Source organism: Delphinus delphis, chromosome 4, assembly GCF_949987515.2.
Source record: "Delphinus delphis chromosome 4, mDelDel1.2, whole genome shotgun sequence".
Taxonomy (NCBI): domain Eukaryota; kingdom Metazoa; phylum Chordata; class Mammalia; order Artiodactyla; family Delphinidae; genus Delphinus; species Delphinus delphis.
Window position 1 is genome coordinate 46,144,059 of NC_082686.1, and position 21,772 is coordinate 46,165,830.

Sequence of the window (21,772 nt, forward strand, 5' to 3'; positions counted from 1 at the left end):
TTCCCCCTCTTATCCAAGAGAATAGAGGTGCTTTTTGGTGGGTGCAGAAATGGGGGCAGTAGACGGAGGTGTGAAAATGGAGATAGTTTACAGAACAGAGCTGGAGGAGCAGTGCTAGATTTTGTCTGAATTTACCTAAGTTTTCTCTGTCAGGGGCCCAGATTATTGAGGTGTAGATTATGTAATAATGTTGGTTCATTTCAGTTTGTACTTTTTATAATTTAAAACTATGCCATCAACCTAATCGATTTCAATTTTTAATTGCATATCCACAGCAACCATATATATTCTTTTCTAACCAAAATTTATACAGCTCTCATCTGTAGGATATTGCTTTATGCAGACCTTTGGCATGTGTGCTTTTTATCAATTCTAACTTTTTTTTTTTTTTTTTTGCGGTACGCGGGCCTCTCACTGTTGTGGCCTCTCCCGTTGCGGAGCACAGGCTCCGGACGTGCAGGCTCAGCGGCCATGGCTCACGGGCCTAGCCGTTCCACAGCATGTGGGATCTTCCCGGACTGGGGCACGAACCTGCGTCCCCTGCATCGGCAGGTGGACTCTCAACCACTGCGCCACCAGGGAAGCCCTCTCTCTAACTTTTTACTACCACCCTGCAAAGTATGGTCCATGATCTCCATTTTTTAAATTGAGAAACTGAGGCCAGGCAAACATATATAGTTTGTTAGAACTGGTAAACGTCAGAGCCAGGATGTGAACCTGGGTGGGTCCATCCAGGGCTGGATGTTTGACTTCACAGTGATAATGGTTATACCTTAAATAATTGTAGCAGGTATCTGCAAAGCTTTGAAAAAAATCCTTGGCCCTGTAAACGTGAGATACTGTCAGGATTCTTGATGGGACGTGACTGGAACTTTTGTTTTGCCTGTTTTGTTTTTTTAAAAATTTTTATTTATTTATTTATGGCTGCGTTGTGTCTTCATTGCTGCGCGTGGGCTTTCTCTAGTTGCAGCGAGCGGGGGCTACTCTTCGTTGTGGCCTGCAGGCTTCTCATCGCGGTGGCTTCTCTTGTTGCGGAGCACGGGCTCTAGGCGCGCGGGCTTCCGTCATTGCCCGCTTTTTATCTTAGAATTAGCCGTGCTTTATTTAGTTGCTTTCAGAGCCTCTTCCTGCACAGGTATTCATCATCTGTATGTGCCTCAGCCAGGCTACCTCCTCTCTTCTTGCTGACTTGGTCTGGCTGCTCCCCACCCTTTCCTCCTGCCCCCCGCTCCCACCATCAACCCACGTCGGGTTCTCAGCATCACTAGCATTGGGAGGGAGGTGGGTGTGGGTGGTGAGGAAGCACTGAACATCATGCTGATTGCACAAAGTTTCCTGAGTCTGAAGTTGTTAAGAGATGGAAGTACCATCAATGTACAAGCAGAAACTGTGCAGGTATACAGTGAATGGAGACTGTCCCTGTAGGATCCTCCCAGAGTGAGTACAGTGATGCCCTAGACACTCAGCATTGCTGAATCGCTTGTGTGATGCGTGCAAACTTGCTCCCTAGAGACTTCAGAAAGAGTGTTTTGAAAGTGGATAAGAATATACTTGTGACAATATTATCTTCGTTTAGATATTAACTTTTAGGAGGAGTTCACGTGTAATAATAAATTTTACCTACATTTTAAGTAAGTCATTCTACATTTGTCTGAAACCCACGGTACAATCCAAAGATCATCATAACAGGCCAGCCCATGCCTGAGCAATAAATATATTTTAAGTAAACCCCAGAAAGGCAGAATACACTAACCTGCCTATCGCTGCCTCGGAGTCAACTCAGTCTACCCCCCAAATAACCTTATACATTTCCCATTTCTCCTCTCTGCCTGGGGAAATGCCGTAGAAGGAAGAGGTGTGAGAACAGTCTGTCCTTCTCTGGCAGAGGACCTGGACTGCCCTTAGTCGGGGAGTCCTCCCTGAGCCCTCACTGTGGATCCGAGAGCTGTGGCCCTCGCGTACCGGGAGGAAGCCTTTCTGGCCGAGGCTTGCTCACTCTCTGTAGGGGTCTGTAGGTCAGAGAGGAGGGGCTCAGGTGGAGAGAGGTGAGAACCTCCTTTTCAAGTCCCTTCCCCCTTTGGCTGTTCTCTTTGTCCCTCCCACAAAGGTTCAGACATTCTTTTGTTGTTTCAAATCTGAATCCTTTACTTATCTCATTTAGCATGCATGATGCCCTTGGTTGGGATAGATTTTACTGTGAATGGGAAAACTCCAAATATCGGTTGCATTTGCAAGATACAACCTTTCCTCTTTCTTACAATTGTCATGTAAATGAAGCCTGCGGTTAAGCAGTCTCAGGCCAGCTTAGCAGCTGTTAATCATCAGAGACCAAGGCTTCTCTATTGTGACTGTTATTATTCCTTATGGTCCAATCTGATGGCTGGACTTCACCAGGCATATGTACATCCTGGCCAGCAGGGAGGATGAAGGGGGAAGGGCATGCCCCCAGCCATTAAGACTTGCCTCCTTCTTTAAGGATATTTCCCAGAAATTACATATAACACTTTATTACAGCCAGTGATGTGCTGGAGCCTGTTGGTACCAAATTGTGAGAGCTGCCGCTCTTCCCAAGTCCGTGTTCAGTGCCATCCAGGTAGAAGCTTGAAATTAGCCGTGGTGGGAATACATTTATACCATGGAAATTGGCAAACACTGCAAACTAGGGCTTCCCCATCACTCCCCTCTCTCCCAAAGAGGACTGATGGTTAAAAATTTTCTAGCAACCACCAATTATATCCCATTGGCTAGGGGTATAATCACAAGGCCTTTCTGGAAGGTGGACTGGAAAATGTAGCCTCTATTCCATGTGGCTGTGCACCCACCTTAGAGAGAGAGAGAGAGAGAGAGAGAGAAAGAGAGAGAGAGTCCTATTTTAAGAGACAAATGAAACATAGTTATTGAGGGGCAAGTAGCAGTCTTTGCCAGTGTTGTCCACCATTTCCTGTTTCTGTGCCTGGAAATATTCAAGATTCTAAAGTCAGTTACGTAACACTATACCAACCTAGCTTGGTGCTAGAAGCAGCCAACTGTGGTTTCTCTCTTGAAGATGAAAGCTGTGGAAACGTATTGGGGTTGCAGATCGTTTTGAAGCGGGGTTTCTTAGGAGGTCTTCTTTATGCCACCTTTGTAGGTAATGTGAGTAAAGTAACTCAGTGAGGCAGGGAGAGCCTTTTTCTACAGTCACTACCATGAAGAACTTGGGCCAGAGATAAAGAGGGAAGGGAACAGGAGTGTGCGTGTCTGGCCGTAACTCTGTGTGGCAGAGCCCAGGAATTTTAAGAATTCCATGCTGCTGCTTTGCTCTACCTCCCCTCTTCCCTCTATCCTGCCCCCCCCCCCCAAATCTGTTCTTTTTCAAAGTTTTTGGTCACTTAGTAATAATCGTAATAATTTGCCTCCCTTCTTGTAATCACATCTGTTAGAAAAAGTTTTTTCATTATAGAAAGTTGCCTTTCGCCCTAATTTTGTGATAGGAGTTCTCAATTTTCCCTGTGAAAAGATGAGAACACATGATAGGCCATTTACGTACCCCATTGTATTTTATTATGTTATTTATCTTTTTGGTATGTAGTTTTAATAGAGGGTTAATCTTGGGCTTTTTCTTTTATATCCTTTCTGAGTTTCTCTCCTGACCAATGGTACAGCAGGTTGGGATGGAGTGAATATTGAGGCTGCTACACTGTTCCCTAAAGAATCCCAGTTACCTCACCTCACCTGTTCCTGCTCAGTTGTGTGGACTGAGGGCCAGACCCAAAAGCACAGTAAAGTCACAGAGAGCATCAGAGGCAGGAAGGATGGAGATTGTTAGTCCAATCCCCTCATTTTAAAGATGAGAGGACTGAGGTCCATAGAGGTTAAGAGGTCTCCAGACTTCCACTCTTCTCCAGTTACTCCCTTTGCATTTAACCAGCAGCGCAAAGACAGAAGACTCCACAATTAAATGTCTTAGACTGAGTGTCATCTGAAGAGGTAAGGGGAAGAGAATTCCGGAACTGTGAATTCTTTTGGGTATATTCTTTAGGATTTCCAGGGCTATAAATCGCCCACCCACCTCCATTAGGTAATGTGGCTTCTGCCTTTATCCTTAACCTCAAACCATTTTTAATACTTTTACAGGGCTAAACTAAAACATCTCCAGGGTACATGTGTAAATTCACCAAAACAGATGTACATTAAATAGGGTTTTTCGTCTGTTTTTTGTGGGGTTTTTTTTTGCCTCTTAAAGATAAATGATCTGGATAGAATCTTCTCTGAATAGATACTGGCAAATTACAGAGAAGGCCAACTGGCATATTTACTGTGTATGATCATCAGGATGAGAGTTGAGAAAAGGAAATTTCTTCAGTACTAAGCCAGAGGATCCTAAGTATGGGAAAAAGAAAAAGTCTCAAAGAAATGTTGACAAATCATTTTTTTTCTTGTTAGGGTGAAATTCACACAACATAAAATGAACCGTTTGAAAGAGAACAATTCAGTGGCACTTAGTACATTCACAGTATTGTGCAACCACCACCTCTAGCTAGTTCCAAAAAGACAAACCATTTAAAAACAATGATTAATCTTTTCGTGTTTTCTTTTCCATGTTCCTCCGTTTATGGGAACGCTCAAACTAGCTGTCTGACCAGAACTTCGGCAGCAGGGGAGCGATGCTAAGGGTAGAAAAGGATAGCTTAGAAAAGTTTGTTTTTATTCTTTTGTCGGGGAGAGGGGAGGGCAGGTGGTGGGCATGGGCCATCTGAAATAGAGGGGCGGTACTGGTGAAAAGTTGCTAGAGTCAGCAGGTCAGGCGTAACTGCTCTGGGACCTTGGGCAAGTTTCGGAGTTTCTGAACCTTGGTTTTGCAAAAGAGGAGGTGGATCTGGATATGCACATTATACCAATGTCAGCTTTACTAGTTAATAAAGTTAAGTTAATAAATTAAGTCAGTGTAATCACTGGAAGAAACTGGGTGAAGGTTACACAGGACTTCTCAGTACTATTTTTGCAACTTCCCATGAATCTAGAATTATTTCAAAATAGAAAGCTTAAATTGAAAACATGGGCTTCCCTGGTGGCGCAGTGGTTGAGAGTCCGCCTGCCAATGCAGGGGACACGGGTTTGTGCCCCAGTCCGGGAAGATCCCACATGCCGCGGAGCGGCTGGGCCCGTGAGCCATGCCCGCTGAGCCTGCGCGTCTGGAGCCTGTGCTCTGCAACGGGAGAGGCCACAACAGTAAGAGGCCCGTGTACCGCAAAAAAAAAAAAAAAAAAAAAAAAACGAAAACATATGACCACGTGAAACTTGTGCACGAATGTTCATAGCAGCATCATTCATAATAGCCCCAGAGTGGAAACAACCAAATGTCCAGCAACTGCTCAATGTATAAATTAAATGCATACCCGTACAATGGAATGTAATTCAGCCATACAAAGCAACGCAGTACTGATTCCTGCTGGGGCATGAGTGAATCTTGAAAACATTTTTTTTTTTTTTTTTTTGCGGTATGTGGGCCTCTCACTGTTGTGGCCTCTCCCATTGCGGAGCGCAGGCTCAGCGGCCATGGCTCACGGGCCCAGCCGCTCTGCGACATGTGGGATCTTCCCGGACCGGGGCACGAACCCGTATCCCCTGCATCGGCAGGCGGACTCTCAACCACCGCGCCACCAGGGAAGCCCTTGAAAACATTTTGCTCAGTGAAAGCAGTCAGTCACAGATTACATATTGTATGACTCCGTTTATATGAAATGGCCAGGATAGATAAATCTATAGAGATAGAAAGTGGATTTGTTGTGCCACAGACAGGGGTTGGGATGGGGGTGGAAATGGAGAGTGACTGCCCCTGGCTGTGGGGTGTCGTCGTCGGGTGATGAAAACGTTCTGGATTGGATAATGGTGGTTGTGGCGCAGCTTTGCGAATATGCTAAAACCTGCTGAATTTTATTATTTAAATGGATGAATTTTAGGGTGAGTGAATTATATTTCAATTTCAAAAAACGCTTTCATAAAGGAGGGGGGATGGTTGAGGTACCCTCTAGATTCCTTTCTAGCCACTTTGTTCAGAGGGCACCATGATGCCACACCTAGAACAAACGGTTTGGAGTGACACACCTCTAGTTCTCTTGCCATCGTTTCTCTATGCTGTCGCTCTTGATTTCTCAGGACTCGGTTCCTTGTTAATCTCCAAAGCACAGCTCACACAATTGTGGCCATGCTTTTTTATAAACTTCACTAGTGATCGAGGATATTTTAAGGGAATTGCATCACAAAGAATACCTACACTGTGCCCATGTTGTGAGAGCCTGACCCTTCCTGGCTGTGTGTGGAGCTCTGTAGCACCAGCTTGCACCCTGGTCCTGGAGACTGCTGCTTTCTCCTCAGTGGGAGCACATCCTCCCACAGCCGGAGCAGCGAAATCCTGGGTCACAAAATCTCTGCTCTCGCTTAAAATACAGGAACCAGCTCTCCTCCCGCAGCCATCGCCATCGCGTTCCGCAAGCACACCAGATTCTGTGAAGAGTGCTTGAGTCCTGCAGAGGTGGTTATAGAGTAACTAAGCATAAATATCTTCCTTAACGGAAGCACCTGTGTTAAGTCAGTTGCTTGCTAAGTGGATGGGGATTTGCGAAGGCTGCCTCGTTGCTCACCCAGGCAGAATCCATTATGTCAGCAGTGGCAGAGACAGGTTACATCGGCAGCCAGCCAGGGTGGGAGCATGGTCTTTGACAACTTAAGACGTCAGCAGTGTATTTATTAAAAAGAGCCCAAGCTCTATAAGGGATATCAGTGTCTGCATCACTGCTCTGGCCATCCTCCTGCTTTGCAGTTTCTTTACATGGCAGCATTTTCAGCCAGAAGGAGGACTTGAGGGTGAGGGGAGGTTGTGATTCTGCATCAACAAAGTAGTCATTTGTGGCAGAGAGGAACACATACGTGTTCTGTAGCAACTGCTGTGGTCAGACGTTGGATAGAGAGAGATACAGAAACCATGGTACACATGCCGGAGGAACTGACAGATGGCTCTGTGCGACATAGGTTAACAACATTTGAGACCTCAGTGATTCCCTTACTTCGTAAAAGGGCATGCTGAGATCCAAGAGGTTAGGTCACGAGGCCAGGCTCCCAGAGGTGCTGAGTAGGGGAGCCACAGCTAGCAGTGAGATCTCCACCCCACTCCAACACACAGGGTTTTAGGATCTCTGGGCTGCAAGGAGCACTATTGCTAACTAAGCGCGATTTGAACTAAGTGGCAGTTATTATCTCCCATATCACATAGATGTGTGGATTCAGATGTATAGAATCGGGTTTGTGGATCTAGCTCACAGGGCAGGCCACGTATGGCTGCACAGACTGGATTGCACAAACCGCGGGAGTGCCGACGTACTGGGTACCACCTGCACATCTGTATGGATTGGCTCCAGTTATGGGATTGAATTAGTGGCTCAGGAATGTCAGGGCAGCTTCCTCGCGGCTCTCTCTCTGGCTTTCCCTCTTAGGTGCAAGATGACTACAGCCGCCCTAACCTTGTTATCGCATGTCAGTATCCAAGCAGAAAGGATGGGTAGATAAAATCAGTGTTCTGCTCAAGCCATTCTCTTCCTGGGGGTAAAATCTTTTCCAGGGCATTTAACAGACTTCCCTAATATCTTACTGCCCAGGGATGGTTCACGTGACCACATCTAAACCAACCATTGGCACAGGAATATACTCACCACTGTTAGGCTTGTGAAAGCAGGGCTCTGCCAGCAAAGGTACAAGGGGTAATGGGTGTTGGGAATATGACCAGTGGGATCTGCCAGAGATTGCTACATTGAAGATGGAGTGATACGTTTTAATGTATACGCTATGCTGCTGAAAGGAGTCATACAGTATTTAGAAAAGAAGACAGATCACAGATCACTGGAAGTGGGCAGTTCACGTTTACTTTCTCTGTATTGATGGTGTTGATGTTTCACTCTGCACAGGCTAGTAACTCTTCTGGATCTGCCTGACTTGACGAGAAACATGGCTTTCACCTAGGGGAAGTGTAACCTCTTGCCATCACTATTTCAGCAGCTTTCCAGATTTTCCATTAACAGGTTCAGGCACTCTGGAATGATCTTGTTTTCTGGGTGAGCAATTTGAGGCACATGGATTTCCCTACCTGTTTCCAGAGTGGAGGAAGGAAGAACGGCTACCTGTTTCTCCAGCTACAAAGTCACACTTAAGGTGACAACCAAATCAGTTTCTAAAATGCACAACCTGTGAATCAGGAAGTTTTAGATTGGAGGATGCAGAAATGTAATATTCTTGCCCATTAGGGATTCACAATTCACTGCAGCTGATTGTGAATGAAAGTTGTGTTCATTAAATATCTTGAAGTTACACAGTCACCCAAAGGACACTGGAAGTTATTGATTCACACTAAGGAAACAGGGGAAGCCAGGAGCCCAGGCCAGGTGGATGAAGCCAAGGAGAGGATGAATCGCTCCTTTGGTAATATGGGGGTACCTGCTGTGGAGGGAGGGAAGCAGTGAACTACAAGGTATGTGGTTCAGACCGTGGCTCTGTTCCATTTCACATTTTCCAGCATCACGGGGGCACTGTGAATACCAGCTGCAGAGAAGATGTGATTGCCTAAGAGTAGTCTTAGGCACACCCCTTGAGGAGTTTCTGGTGTCATGTATGATATTCAGAAAAATGTGTGGATCTTTGCAATATCCTTGCCAAGAGGAAAAGTAAAATTTCATTGACGAGATTTCCTTTTAAAGACATCGGCACACTTTTTCTGTGGTGAAGGGCCCTCCCCTTTCCACCTGCCCGCTACAAAGCTGACAGAGAAAAAAACAGAAAGGGAAATTTTAAAAATGCGGTGACCGTGGAACTGTAAAGCGTCTTTGGAACTGGAGTTCTCTTGGGTGAGGCAGTGTCCACGTGATTTCTTTTCATTTCTCCCAAGCGGGCGGAGGCTGAGTAGAAGGAATGACCCTCTCTCTGTAACCAATCCTTGGGTCTCATGTGAAACAGATCTGCTTGCACCCTTAACTCCCCCTTTTCTTTTGGCTGGAAGGCTTGTTAGGGTTTGTGAGAGGAGGTTCAGGACCTTGAGTCTGAGAGGGGACCAAGGATGTGACCTGAGTATGACAGACGGTACCTTCTTTCTTGTATTGCGATGACCTTTCGGCCACATGTGATCTGGGGCTTGATTATCAACTGTAATCCCGCCCGATACAGATAACACTGAGGGAAACTTCTGGCTGAGTGTTTATGCCACTGGCTGTGTCTGGGACTGAGCTGAGTTCCCTCTTTCTGGGGTCAACTGCAGAGATTAGGCCTGTGGGGCAGGAGTCCTTTGTTGAGGTTCCAAGATAAGAACTCTGGGGACACACAGTGGTGGCCTGTGCTCCTGGCCCCGCCCCGGCATGTTCGGTGGTATTGGAGTCAGGCAAGCCTGGTTCAGGCTGGGGACCCCAGTCCAGGATGGTTGCTGGGAGGGGAGTGGCCTCCAGCCTTCTTTGAAGGGAGAGGGTTAGTCTACATGCCATAAATTATAGATATTCCTCCTTAACCTCCACACAGGGGACCTCCCAGGAACAGAGCTGTTATTTCCATCCTGTCCATTCCTAGCCACTCCCTCCCTGGTGCCCAGCCTCACTTAGCGTCCTAGCAGGGAGAGGGGGCAGCATCTGGAGGTTCAGCCTCTGATTTTGCATTAAACTGGCTGTGAGGTCATGGAAGGAGGAACCACACAAGCTGTGTGTGTGGGAATTGCTCCCTGCTGTACAGCTCTCATGGGCTAGGTCTGCTCAGGAGGATGGCCGCAGACCCAGAGAGAAAAGCGTTTTGAAGTTGACCAGCACCCCCATCTTCTCCGTGCCACCGGCTGCAGAGCACCGTGGACAGAGTAGCTTCCTGGAATTGGGATTTATGTCAAACTTGTATATAAGAGCACCTAGAGTTCCTTTCGTAGTTAAAGACAAGCAGATTTAGGAAAGAAACTTCTCTAGAACACATTGTGACATGTCCATCATAGGAGGCCTGGGGGTACAGACTCAAGGAGGGCCTGTTGGATGGTTGCCCCCCGGCCCCCATCAGTACCATCTGTGAAACCCTGGATCTTCTTGTTTTTGTAACAAAGTAGACACTGATTATGCATGACTTTTTAATATTTGGGAGCTGAAAGTCTCAAAACATTAAAAAAGTGTTTTTAAAAAGTTTAAGGTGTGGGGCTTCCCTGGTGGTGCAGTGGTTGAGAGTCCGCCTGCCGATGCAGGGGATACGGGTTCGTGCCCCGGTCCGGGAGGATCCCACATGCCGCGGAGCGGCTGGGCCCGTGAGCCACGGCCCCTGAGCCTGCGCGTCCGGAGCCTGTGCTCCGCAACGGGAGAGGCCACAATAGTGAGAGGCCCGCGTACCGCAAAAAAAAAAAAAAAAAGTTTAAAACATCAAGCAAATAGATGAACTAAACAAATTCTAAATAAAAAAGGGAAATTTACATGTGTAGGAATGTGTATCTTGTCTCTCCTTAACCTGACAGGACCAACTCGTGGCTCCTTTCAGTAGTTCTTGTGTTGCTGTGTTCTCTACGTTTAAATATTCTACAGCATTTGTGCAATTTTGCTACTGATTAATTTCCTAAGAGCCTTACGGTCTGGAGTTCATCTGGTCTGCTGATTTCATGGTTCTTAGAGAAACAGTTTTTTCCTCATACTTCCATGTCATGAGGGCCCTGCAAGGACAATCTCAACAGCCTTCTCCTCTGTAGTTTTCTCCCCGAGAGGAGAAGGACATGATCTGTTCTGTCATTTCTCCAGGCCTGGCCGAGTGGTGGTGAGAGCTTGGAGTTGGATGGGCTAGGCCATTTTTTAAAAATTAAATTTTATTGGAGTATAGTTGATTTATAATGTTGTGTTAGTTTCAGGTGTACAGCAAAGTGAATCAGTTATATATAGACATATATCTACTCTTTTTTAGATTCTTTTCCCATATAGGTCATTGCAGAGTATTGAGTAGAGTTCCCTGTGCTGTACAGTAGGTTCTTATTAGTTATCTATTTTATATGTAGTAGTATGTATATGTCAATCCCCATCTCCCAATTTATCCCTTCCCTGTCCCTCTCCCCCTTGGTAACCATAAGTTTGTTTTCTACAGCTGTGACTCGTTTTCTGTGTTATAAATAGGTTCATTTGTACCACTTTTTTAGATTCCACATATAAGTGATATCATATGATATCTTTGTCTTTCTCTGTCTGACTTACTTTACTCAGTATGACAATCTCTAGGTCCATCATGTTGCTGCAAATGGCATCATTTCATTCTTTTCTATGGCTGAGTAATATTCCATTTTGTGTGTGTGTGTGTGTGTGTGTGTGTGTGTGTGTGTAGCACGTCGTCTTTATCCATTCCTCCATTGATGGTTGCTTCCATGTCCTGGCTATTGTAAATAGTGCTGCAGTTAACACTGGGGTACATGCATCTTTTTGAATTTTGATTTTCTCCGGATATATGCCCAGGAGTGGGATTGCTGGATCATATGGTAGCTCTGTTTTTAGTTTTTTAAGGAACGTCCATACTGTTCTCCATAGTGGCTGCACCAATTCACATTCCCACCAACAGTGTAGGAGGCTTTCCTTTCCTCCACACCCTCTCCAGCATTTATTGTTTGTAGATGTTTTGGTGATGGCCCTTCTGACCGGTGTGAGGTGATACCTCATTGTAGTTTTGACTGGCATTTCTCTAATAATTAGCAACGTTGAGCATCTTTTCACGTGCCTCTTGGCCATCTGCATGTCTTCTTTGGAGAAATGTCTATTTAGACCTTCTGCTCATTTGATTGGGTTGTTTGTTTTTTTGATATTGAGATGCATGAGCTGTTTATTTTGGAGATTAATCCCTTGTCGGGTCACTTCATTTGCAAATATTTTCTCCCATTCTGTGGGTTGTCTTTTTGTTTTGTTTACTTGTTTACGGTTTCCTTTGCTGTGCAAAAGCTTTGAAGTTTAATTACGTCCCATTTGTTTATTTTTGTTTTTATTTTCATTACTCTAGGAGGTGGATCAAAAAAAGGTCTTCCTGCGATTTGTGTCAGAGAATGTTCTGCCTGTTTTCCTCTTAAGAGTTTTACAGTATCTGGTCTTACACTTAGGTCTTTAATCCATTTTGAGTTTATTTTTGTGTATGGTGTTACAGAATGTTCTGATTTCATTGTTTCACATGTAGCTGTCCAGTTTTCCCAGCACCACTTATTGAAGAGCCTGTCTTTTCTCCATTGTATATCGTTGCCTGCTTTGTCATAGATTAGGTGACCATAGGTGCATGGGTTTATCTCTGGACTTTCTATCCTGTTCCACTGACCTACATTTCTTTTCTTGTGCCAGTACCATACTGTTTTGATTACTGTAACTTCGTAGTATAGTTTGAAGTCAGGGAGCCTGATACCTCCAGCTCCGTTTTTCTTTCTCAAGATTGCTCTGGCTATTTGGGGTCTTTTGTGTTTTCATACAAATTGTAAAATTTTTTGTTCTAATTCTGTGGAAAATGCTATTGATAATTTGATAGGGATTGCATTGAATCTGTAGATTGCTTTGGGTCGTATAGTCATTTTCACATTATTGATTCTTCCAGTCCGAGAACATGGTATATCCCTCCATCTGTTTGTGTCATCTTTGATTTCTTTCATCAGTGTCTTATAGTTTTCTGAGCACATACAGGTTTTTTGCCTCCTTAGGTAGGTTTATTCCTAGGTATTATATTCTTTTCTTTTGCAATGGTAAATGGGATTGTTTCCTTAATTTCTCTTTTGGATCTTTCATTGTTACTGTATAGGAATGCAAGAGATTTCTGTGTGGTAATTTTATGTGCTGCAACTTTACCAAATTTATTGATGGGCTCTAGTAGTTTTCTGGTAGCGTCTTTAGGATTTTCTATGTATAGTATCATGTCATCTGCAAACAGGGACAGTTTTACTTCTTCTTTCCAATTTAGATTCCTTTTATCTCTTTTTCTTCTCTGATTGCTGTGGCTAGGACTTCCAAAACTATGTTGAATAAAAGTGGTGAGAGTGGACATCCTTGTCTTGATCCTGGTCTTAGAGGAAATGCTTTCAGTTTTTCACCCTTGAGAAGGATGTTTGCTGTGGGTTTGTCATATATGGCTTTTATTATGTTGAGGGCCAGGCCACGTTGGATGAGAGCTGAACAGTAGATAATCCACTGGCCTAGGCTGATTCTGGCCAGCAATGGGAAGTCCCACTTCATGTCCTACTTTAAAGCTCTTTGCCAGGAACACACAGTAAACTTCTCATTTGTATTGGTTAAGCTTCAAGAACCAGTACCCGTTTGGGGAATTGAAATGAGCACGGGCAGGTACAAGGAAGCTGCACTTTGCCAACCAGATTCTATTCTGTCTGTCTCCAAACTTATAAGACGCAGCAGTAACCCAGAGCTGGAATCTCAGGGGAATGGGTAATGCTGATGGAAAATACATACACATCTAATACGAAACACACTTGTATCAATATTAACATGCAGAATCCTATATTGAGGGGTATTTTTGTAGTCCAATCCTAATTTTACCTCTTTGGAGTATGACTTTGAAATGTCACCTAACAGTTTTTTGAATCTCTTTCTTCATTTGTAAAATTGGAATATCAGGCTTACTCATCTCAGTGGGTGGTTATGAGAATCAAATGAGGGGATGTATATGAACTGATATGCATTAATAGTTGCTAATGATGATATACTTCCTATGGAATGTTATTTCTTGAATCTTATATCTTTCTAATATATCCCTAGACCTGTAAGTTACAACTGGTTCTTTTTCTACTTGTGCAACAAGTGAAATCTTGTATTGGGTTCCTCAAAGTATGAATGGGTTCTTGGAATCACCCAGTTTTGTAAAAGATGGCTCAATCTCTCTCTTGTCATTTGCCCAACAGTGTACCATGTAAAAAATGTGTGGTGGTTGGTAATGGTGGAGTTTTGAAGAATAAGACGTTAGGAGAAAAAATTGACTCCTATGATGTAATAATAAGGTAAATATATCTTCTACTTGCTAACCTGGAATTGTTTCAAAAGAGTATAGTTTCCTGCTTTAATACCGCTGTGTTTTAAAAGGAAGTAGAGTCGCTGTAGTATGTTTAAGTACATTACACATTACTCGAGTTGTTGGCTGGAGTAGGCCTAGATTTCAGGTCATTTATTTAGCAAATATTTATGAAATCCCCTTAATATGCCAGGCACAGTTCTAGGGGGATATAGCAGTGAAAAAGAATAATATTCTTGCTCCCCGTGGAGCTTACATTCTAATGAGGGGAAGAAAACAGTAATTAAAGAAATGTAGTAATAAATGCCATGCAAACAATTAAAACATGTGTGATAGAGAATGACTGAGTGGCTGTTTTTGAATTGATGACTGTTTTGAAGGGGAGACATCTCAACTGGACCTAAGACCACACAGTACCGGCCGTATGAAGACTAGGGAATACAGACAGAGAGGATGTTTACTGCAGGTCTCCAGGAGGGTATGATGCTAGGTTTAAGAGCAGCAGCAAGAAAACCAGTGAGGTTGGAGGGCAGCAGGCTGGGGAGGTGGTGCAATTGGCAGCCGAAGAGGTAGGTAAGGAGCAGGCTGTGTAGGACTTTGTAAACTACGATTAGAGCTTGCGTTTTATGTTAACAGAAAACTTTTGAAAATTGTTAAGCGAGAGAGCAACTCTATCTGGTTATGTCTTTAAAATACCCTGGTGATGGCATGGACAATGAAACAGGAAGGACAAGCTGTGGAAACAAAGAGGCCAGTTAGGTTGCTGCATTTGGGTAGAGAATGGTGGCTTGCAACAGGATTGTCATGGTGTGGAAGGAGATAAGGGGCTAGACTGAGGCATGTTTTAGAGGTAAAGTTATCAGGATGTTCTGATGCATTAGATGTGAGCAGAGATGGGAATAAAGGAATGCAGGATACCTCCTCCTAGGTTTTCAGCTTAAGAGATTGGCTGGATAGTGGTACCATTCATTGAATTGGGGAGGACTAGGGTAGGAACAGGTTTAGAGGAGAATCAAGATTATTGTTTGAACATACTAGGTTTGATATGCTTACTAGATTTGCAGTGGGTAAGTCAAAGTAGGCAGTTAGATAAACAGGTTAAAATCTTCATTGCGAACAGCCTGTAAGTTGTACTTAAACCATGGACTGCGTGAGATTTCCCAGGGAGAGACAGAGAAGAGGGCCCAGGACTGAGCTTTGAAGTAGTCAAAACTTAAAGGTTGAGCAAAGAAAAAGGAGTTAAAGAGTTGGAGAGGATCTACCAGTGAGGTAGGAAGAAAGACAGGAGAAGGTGATCACAAAAGCCAAGAGAGCACAGTGTTTTAAGACAGAGGGAGGTTTCAAGCATGACAAAGGCTGGTGAGAGGTCATGTAAGATAAGGACAGAGTTCACCATTGGACTGGCAAGCTGAAGCTCACTGTTACTCTTGACAGAAGACTTGGAGGCACGGTGCGGGGGAGAAGCCCAAGTGGGGTGGTTTGAGGAGAGAATGACAGGTGAGAAAGTGGAGAAACCAGTAGAAGCAACTCTTTAGAGAAATTTCACTGTGGAGTTGAGAAATGAGATAGTCGCTGGAGATGATTGTGGACTCAAAGGAGATTTTCTATTTTGTTTCCTTTTATAAAGATAGATTCTAAAGCATATTAGTAAACTGATGGAAATGAATAAGGAGGTTGGTGTGGTAACAAGAGAGGGGATGGGGTCCAAACACCAGTGTGGTTATCTCTGCAGTGGAAGGGAAAGCTGGGATTGTGGTTACAGCTACCAAGTCCCGTAGATATAATGGTGGGGAAATGCGGACATTTTGAGTTGTTTTCTCATTGAAAGGGTGAAGTCAGGTCATCATCCGGCATAAAGTTTGTGTGTGTTGGGAATGGCTATGAATAGTCTTCTGTAGAGTGGGAAAGCTTCGCGCTGGGCAATGCATTAGGATGACCTGGCAGTGCTTGGGCATTTTGCTGGGTTACAAGCTGAGGGTTTCTGCATAACGTGGTCACCTTATTTTCTGTGGATTATTCACTTTGAGGAAGCTGTGAAAATTTATCCACAAAACAATGTTGAAGCACTCACAAATTTCTTTATAATTGTCTAAAATCTGGTCACCTAGAACCACACCAGGCCCTTGTGGGAAAATGCCATTAAAGACATTATGAAAGTCATTTCAGGTGTTACTAAGGCTGCCTTATATCACAGTCAGTGGCAAAGGGTCAAACAGTATTTATCTCCTAGGGGACAGTGTTTTGGGAACAGTGCATTCCTTTTCATAGCACACCTTCATGGTGTGTGCATAAATAGTATATGTCTAACCTTGGCTTTGAGTATCCACAAACCCAACACTGGATCCTTTGTGGTTCTTTGGTTCACACCAGAGATAGTCATTCATTTGGTTGTGCTTGGGTATAAATATAGCAATTTTATGTTGTTACTTTATTTCAGAGCACAACAATTTTGGTGGGTTTTCAAATCACCTTAACTGTGACTCTTGCCTGTCAGTCACTGAGACACACGTCCACCTGCTACATGATTGTGTAACCCTGGGCAAGTAACTTTCTCTCTATGTACATTGGGGCCCTCATCTGCAAACACAAGGGGTTTTGTCTGGATGTCCTGCCACGTCTCTTTTAGCTTGAGTATTCTGTGGTTTTATGTTCCCATTTGTTTCATTTTGTCTTCAATTTTTCTGGAGGTAAGAATGAATTATCAGGTCCCCACAGTTAATTTTCAAACACAAATGAATGTTTCTGCCTTTGATCAAACAGCTGTTTCACGAAAGGGAGTTATTTCCTTGGCTGTTACGTGTGAAAGATTGACGGATTGCCGTGTGGCTTTAGAGCCCTGGCTACACGGCTGACAATGTTTGTCCATCTCTGAAAGCTCTGAGAACTGTGATGGACGTGACCCGTACTGCACTTGGTCTACATATCTTGTGTGTTTTACTACCCACAGAATGAATAATGGTCCTATTTTAGGACATGAAGAGGAAGTTGGGAGAAGGACTACCTTCCGACTTTTTTATCCAGAATCTGTTTTTTCAGATCCCAATCACAATGATCCTAATACTACGGTGATTCTCACTGCTTTTAAGCCGCTTGATTTAAAGTGGCTGTGGGAATTGTTGACAGGTGGCAAAATAGTAAGTTGGCAAAATTGATCTGGCTTCCAATTACCTTCATTTTTTTTCATTAAAAAAAAAGAGACAACAACAAGTTGTATTTTCTGTTTTCTTACTTTATTTCAGAACACTAATGGTTTTTGGAAGAAACCAGCATTAAATCTGATCTATAAACCGTATCAAATCAGAATATTAGATCCTTTCATTATCAGAACAGCAGCTTATGAACTGCTTCATTTCCCAAAAGTGTTTCCCAAAAATCAGGTATGTATTTTCCTTTGCAGTTTCAAACTAAAGACCTCACAGGGGTGGGACAGAGGGTCCTTGGGGCTCTTGGAAACTGGATGAGAACCACAACTCGTGAGGTGGCTTCACTCACGCCTGGGTTAGTGAAATCACATTATCTTTGGATTTTAGCTTTATGTTTTTCATGTTGCAAGGAAAAGAACCTTAAGTGGGGGGGGGGGTTCTGCCATTAATTAATTAATTAATTATTTTTGGCTGTGTTGGGTCTTTGTTGCTGCCCACTTGCTTTCTCTAGTTGCGGCAAGCAGGGGCTACCCCTCCTCGGGGTGCGCGGGCTTCTCATTGTGGTGGCTCCTCTTTGTTGCGGAACACAGGCTCTAGGTGCGTGGGCTTCAGTAGTTGTGGCTTGTGGGCTCAGTAGTTGTGGCGCACAGGCTTAGTTGCTCCGCGGCATGTAGGATCTTCCTGAACCAGGGCTCGAACCCGTGTTCCCTGCATTGGCAGGTGGATTCTTAACCACTGCGCCACCAGGGAAGTCCTTAATTCTTTTTAATTATAAGGAATCTCATTGACTCTGACTCTTGCAGCCCTGTTTGTCTGCATTCCCTAGGGAAAAAATAGTCTTTAGACCCATACAGTGGCAGGCTATGTTTTTCACTTGAAGCTTGAGTAACTGTGTAATGTGATATCTCAGCTGAAATGAGGCTTTCTCTTTTGTAATTGGGTAAAATCCAAAGAAATAAACACGTATTTTGTATCTTTTCTTCAGCATGATAAATTCTAAAATATTACATGCTTAAAATCAAACAGCTTTTACAAAGGAGTGTTTTTTAAAAAAGGAAATCATCCTTTTCTCTTCTCTCCATAACTCAGATTATCTCCCAAGCTTTATTGCCTTTTATATCCTTCTAGACTCTTGTCTATGCATTTACAAACACAAGCACTGGTTTTTTTAAAGTTAATTTTTTATTGGAGTATAGTTGCTTTACAATGTGTTAGTTTCTGCTGTACAGCAAAGTGAATCAGTTATACCTATATCCCCTCTTTTTTTGATTTCCTTCCCATTTAGGTCACCACAGAGCACTGAGTAGAGTCCCCTGTGCTATACAATAGGTTCTCATTAGTTATCTATTTTATACATAGTAATTATATATGTCAATCCCAATGTCCCAGTTCATCCCATCCCCCCTTCCCCTCTTGGTATCCATGTTTGTTCTCTACATCTGTGTCTCTATTTCTGCTTTGGGAGTAAGTTCATCTGTACCATTTTTCTAGATTCCACATATAAGCTGTATTATACGATATTTGTTTTTCTCTTTCTGACTTAACTTTCCTCTGTATGACAGTCTCTAGGTCCATCCATGTTTCTGCAAATAGCACTAGTTCGTTCCTTTTTATGGATGAGTAATATTCCACTGTATATATGTACCACATCTTCTTTATCTGTTCCTCTGTTGATGGACATTTAGGTTGCTTCCATGTCCTGGCTATTGTAAATAATGCTGCAGTGAACACTGGGGTACACGTATTTTTTTGAATTATGGTTTTCTCCAGGTGTATGCCCAGGAGTGGGATTGCTGGGGCATATGGTAGTTCTATTTTTAATTTTTAAGGAACCTCCCTACTGTTCTCCGTAGTGGCTGTATCAATTTACATTCCCACCAACAGTGCAAGAGGGTTCCCTTTTCTCCACACCCTCTCTAGCATTTATTGTTTGCATAGACTCTTGTCTATTCATTTACAAACACAAGCACTTTTTGTTTGTTCAGTATAATTGTGATTATACTATAGATACTGTTCTGCTATTTCCCCTCTCCATTTAATTAACCCTTCCCCTATTTACAGACCTTTAGTTTTTAGGTTTTTTTTTTTTGGTGGTACGCGGGCCTCTCACTGTTGTGGAGCACAGGCTCCGGACGCGCAGGCTCAGCGGCCATGGCTCACGGGCCTAGCCGCTCCGCGGCATGTGGGATCTTCCCGGACCGGGGCACGAACCCGTGTCCCCTGCATCGGCAGGTGGACTCTCAACCACTGCGCCACCAGGGAAGCCCAGACCTTTAGTTTTATATCCAGCTTTTATCCTCTATAGGTAATGTAGAAATGCATGTACTTATAGAGATTTTCTGCACACTTGTGTGATTTCTGTAGGAAGGACATCTGGAAGTGGAATTCCCAAGTCAAAAAGCATAAATAGTTTAAATTTAAACCCTATTTCATAGTAATTTTGAGGGGAAAGGACAGCTTCTGAATGTATATTTTGTGACTTTTCAGCTCTTACTTTCCTACGTGAAGTAAGATCAGATTTGTTCCTTGATTTTTGTTTTAGGTGGTGCACAGGAAGACCCTGGTCTTACTTAGAGATGATCCTAGAACTAGTTGTAAGTAGACTGAAGTTCTAGTAGGACACAGTGTCCCAGAAGCCAAGGGAGGGACACAGCTGTATTTCAGAGAGGTCAGCTATGTCAGATGCGGTCCTGTAAACATGGAGGTCATATTGATATGGACAAGGGTAAGAAAGAGAAAGACAGCCTGACTGAACTGGGTTAAAGAGAGAGAACATGGGACACGAGTGAGCGGAGGCAAATCTTTAATGGAGTTTTGCTAGAAAAGAAAGCAGAGAAATGGTTGGAAGATATAGGCTCAAGGTTTTTTTTTATTTTAAAGAAAGATAGATGATATGTTTGTGTGCTGAAGGGCATGATTCAATAGAGGGAAATATTGATGATGAAGAGAGAAAAGGGATACTTGTGAAAGCGAAATTGTTGAGAAAAGAAATGTGATAAAATGGAGTGCACGAGTGGAGAGGTTGGCCGTAGGTAGGAACAGGGACATCTTCATCCACATAGGAGTGAGCACTGAAAATATGGTTAAAGACGAAGGTAGATTTGGAATTGTGAAGATGATGTAGCTCTTGTCTGATCGATTCTGTTTTCTAAGAAAAATAAGGATTAAATTGACAAAGTAGGAAGAAGGGTAGAGCTGTTGGATAGAAAGGTGTGAAATTGTCATCTTGGAGAGTAGGAACGGAAACTTACTAGGGGAGTGAAATGTAAAATGGATGGCTAGTGGGAAGCAGCTGCATAGCACAGGGAGATCAGCTCCAAGCTTTGTGATGACCTACAGTGGTGGGATAGGGAAGGTGGGAGGGAGACGCAAGAGGGAGGAGATATGGGGATATATGTATGCATATAGCTGATTCACTTTGTTATACAGCAGAAACTAACACACCATTGTAAAGCAATTATACTCCAATAAAGATGTTAAAAAAAAAAAAGACTTAAAAAAAAAAGGCTGTTAGGCTTGCAGACAAATTTGCATCCTGGAGTTTATCTGATTTTATTGTGCTGCTCTGATTTTTTTCTTTTTCTCAAAATCATAATTAATCATATGTAATTTCCATGGGATCTGTAAGAAACATTTAATCAAAAGAAAATCTCCTTGAATTTTTGTATTAGTAAATTTAAGGTATATCCTGGTTTTGCCTCTGAAGGCCATCCAACGAGAATGAAAACTTTGAATGCCAAGACCCTTCTGCCAAACATCTATTATAGTGTTTTTCAGGATATATGTACATGTGAAGACGATGCTTGGTTTCTTTCTTTTTAGTTAAAATTTAGTTAAAATTATAATCAATTTAAAAACAAAACTGAGATTGTGACTTTAATCTGTATATACGTCTAGAATCTTTATTTTCTAGTCAGATCATTACCATGGCAATTTGTTATTGAAGTTACTTGATTAAAGCTGTCTTTCCCTAGAGCTAAATTATCAGCATTATAAAACAGAACCATTTTAAGGCTAAGTTATTTGAAGCCTTTTAGCATGATCTTATCCATTAGTGAATTAAGCTGTCCTTACGTTTCATACGTGGGTTTAACATTCTCAGGCTTTGCTTTTTCTACAAGTTGCTTGACTTCGGTGTGTTTTTTAAAAACAAGGCAGCAGCATCCTTTTCCTTAAAGGCTTCATTTGATAGCTGTCTTCTGGACTAGTACTGCAGTTAAGTTTGACCTGAGAGACTTTCTAAGATTCCAAGCAACACTTTATATTCAGAGTTAGGATATTAACTTTGGGGCTTGAACCTTAGGGCATGACAAGGATTTAACTGAAGTATTTCTGTCCTGATTAAATGTTCAGAAGATGCTATTTTATAAGATTAGGTCACCCAAATGTTTTGGAAACAGGTACCTTGTTTGGATTTTTTTCCCTAAATTTTCATTTCCTCCTCCAGAAACCCAAACACCCAACAACAGGAATTATTGCCATTACGTTGGCATTTCACATATGTCATGAAGTTCACCTTGCTGGTTTTAAGTACAACTTTTCTGACCTCAAGAGTCCTTTGCACTACTTTGGGAATGCCACCATGTCTTTGATGAATAAGGTAAAAAAATATATATATATATATGTGAGTG

At 42.9% G+C, this 21,772-nt stretch overlaps 1 protein-coding gene across 11 annotated transcripts in view; it reads left to right on the forward strand.

Moving 5' to 3' along the window:
* Positions 1-21,772, forward strand: part of ST3GAL6 (ST3 beta-galactoside alpha-2,3-sialyltransferase 6) — a 79,747-nt gene that overhangs the window by 54,107 nt on the left and 3,868 nt on the right. For all 11 annotated transcript variants that reach the window (XR_009519233.2, XR_011246443.1, XR_011246444.1 and 8 more), the window contains 4 exons: positions 13,892-13,987; positions 16,946-17,132; positions 17,238-17,375; positions 21,589-21,741. Coding sequence is in view for 8 of the 11 variants with exons in the window: in XM_060010522.1 (XP_059866505.1) it covers positions 13,892-13,987; positions 16,946-17,132; positions 17,238-17,375; positions 21,589-21,741 (574 nt within the window). In the remaining 3 variants the exon portion in view is untranslated. The remainder of the gene's footprint in view (positions 1-13,891; positions 13,988-16,945; positions 17,133-17,237; positions 17,376-21,588; positions 21,742-21,772) is intronic.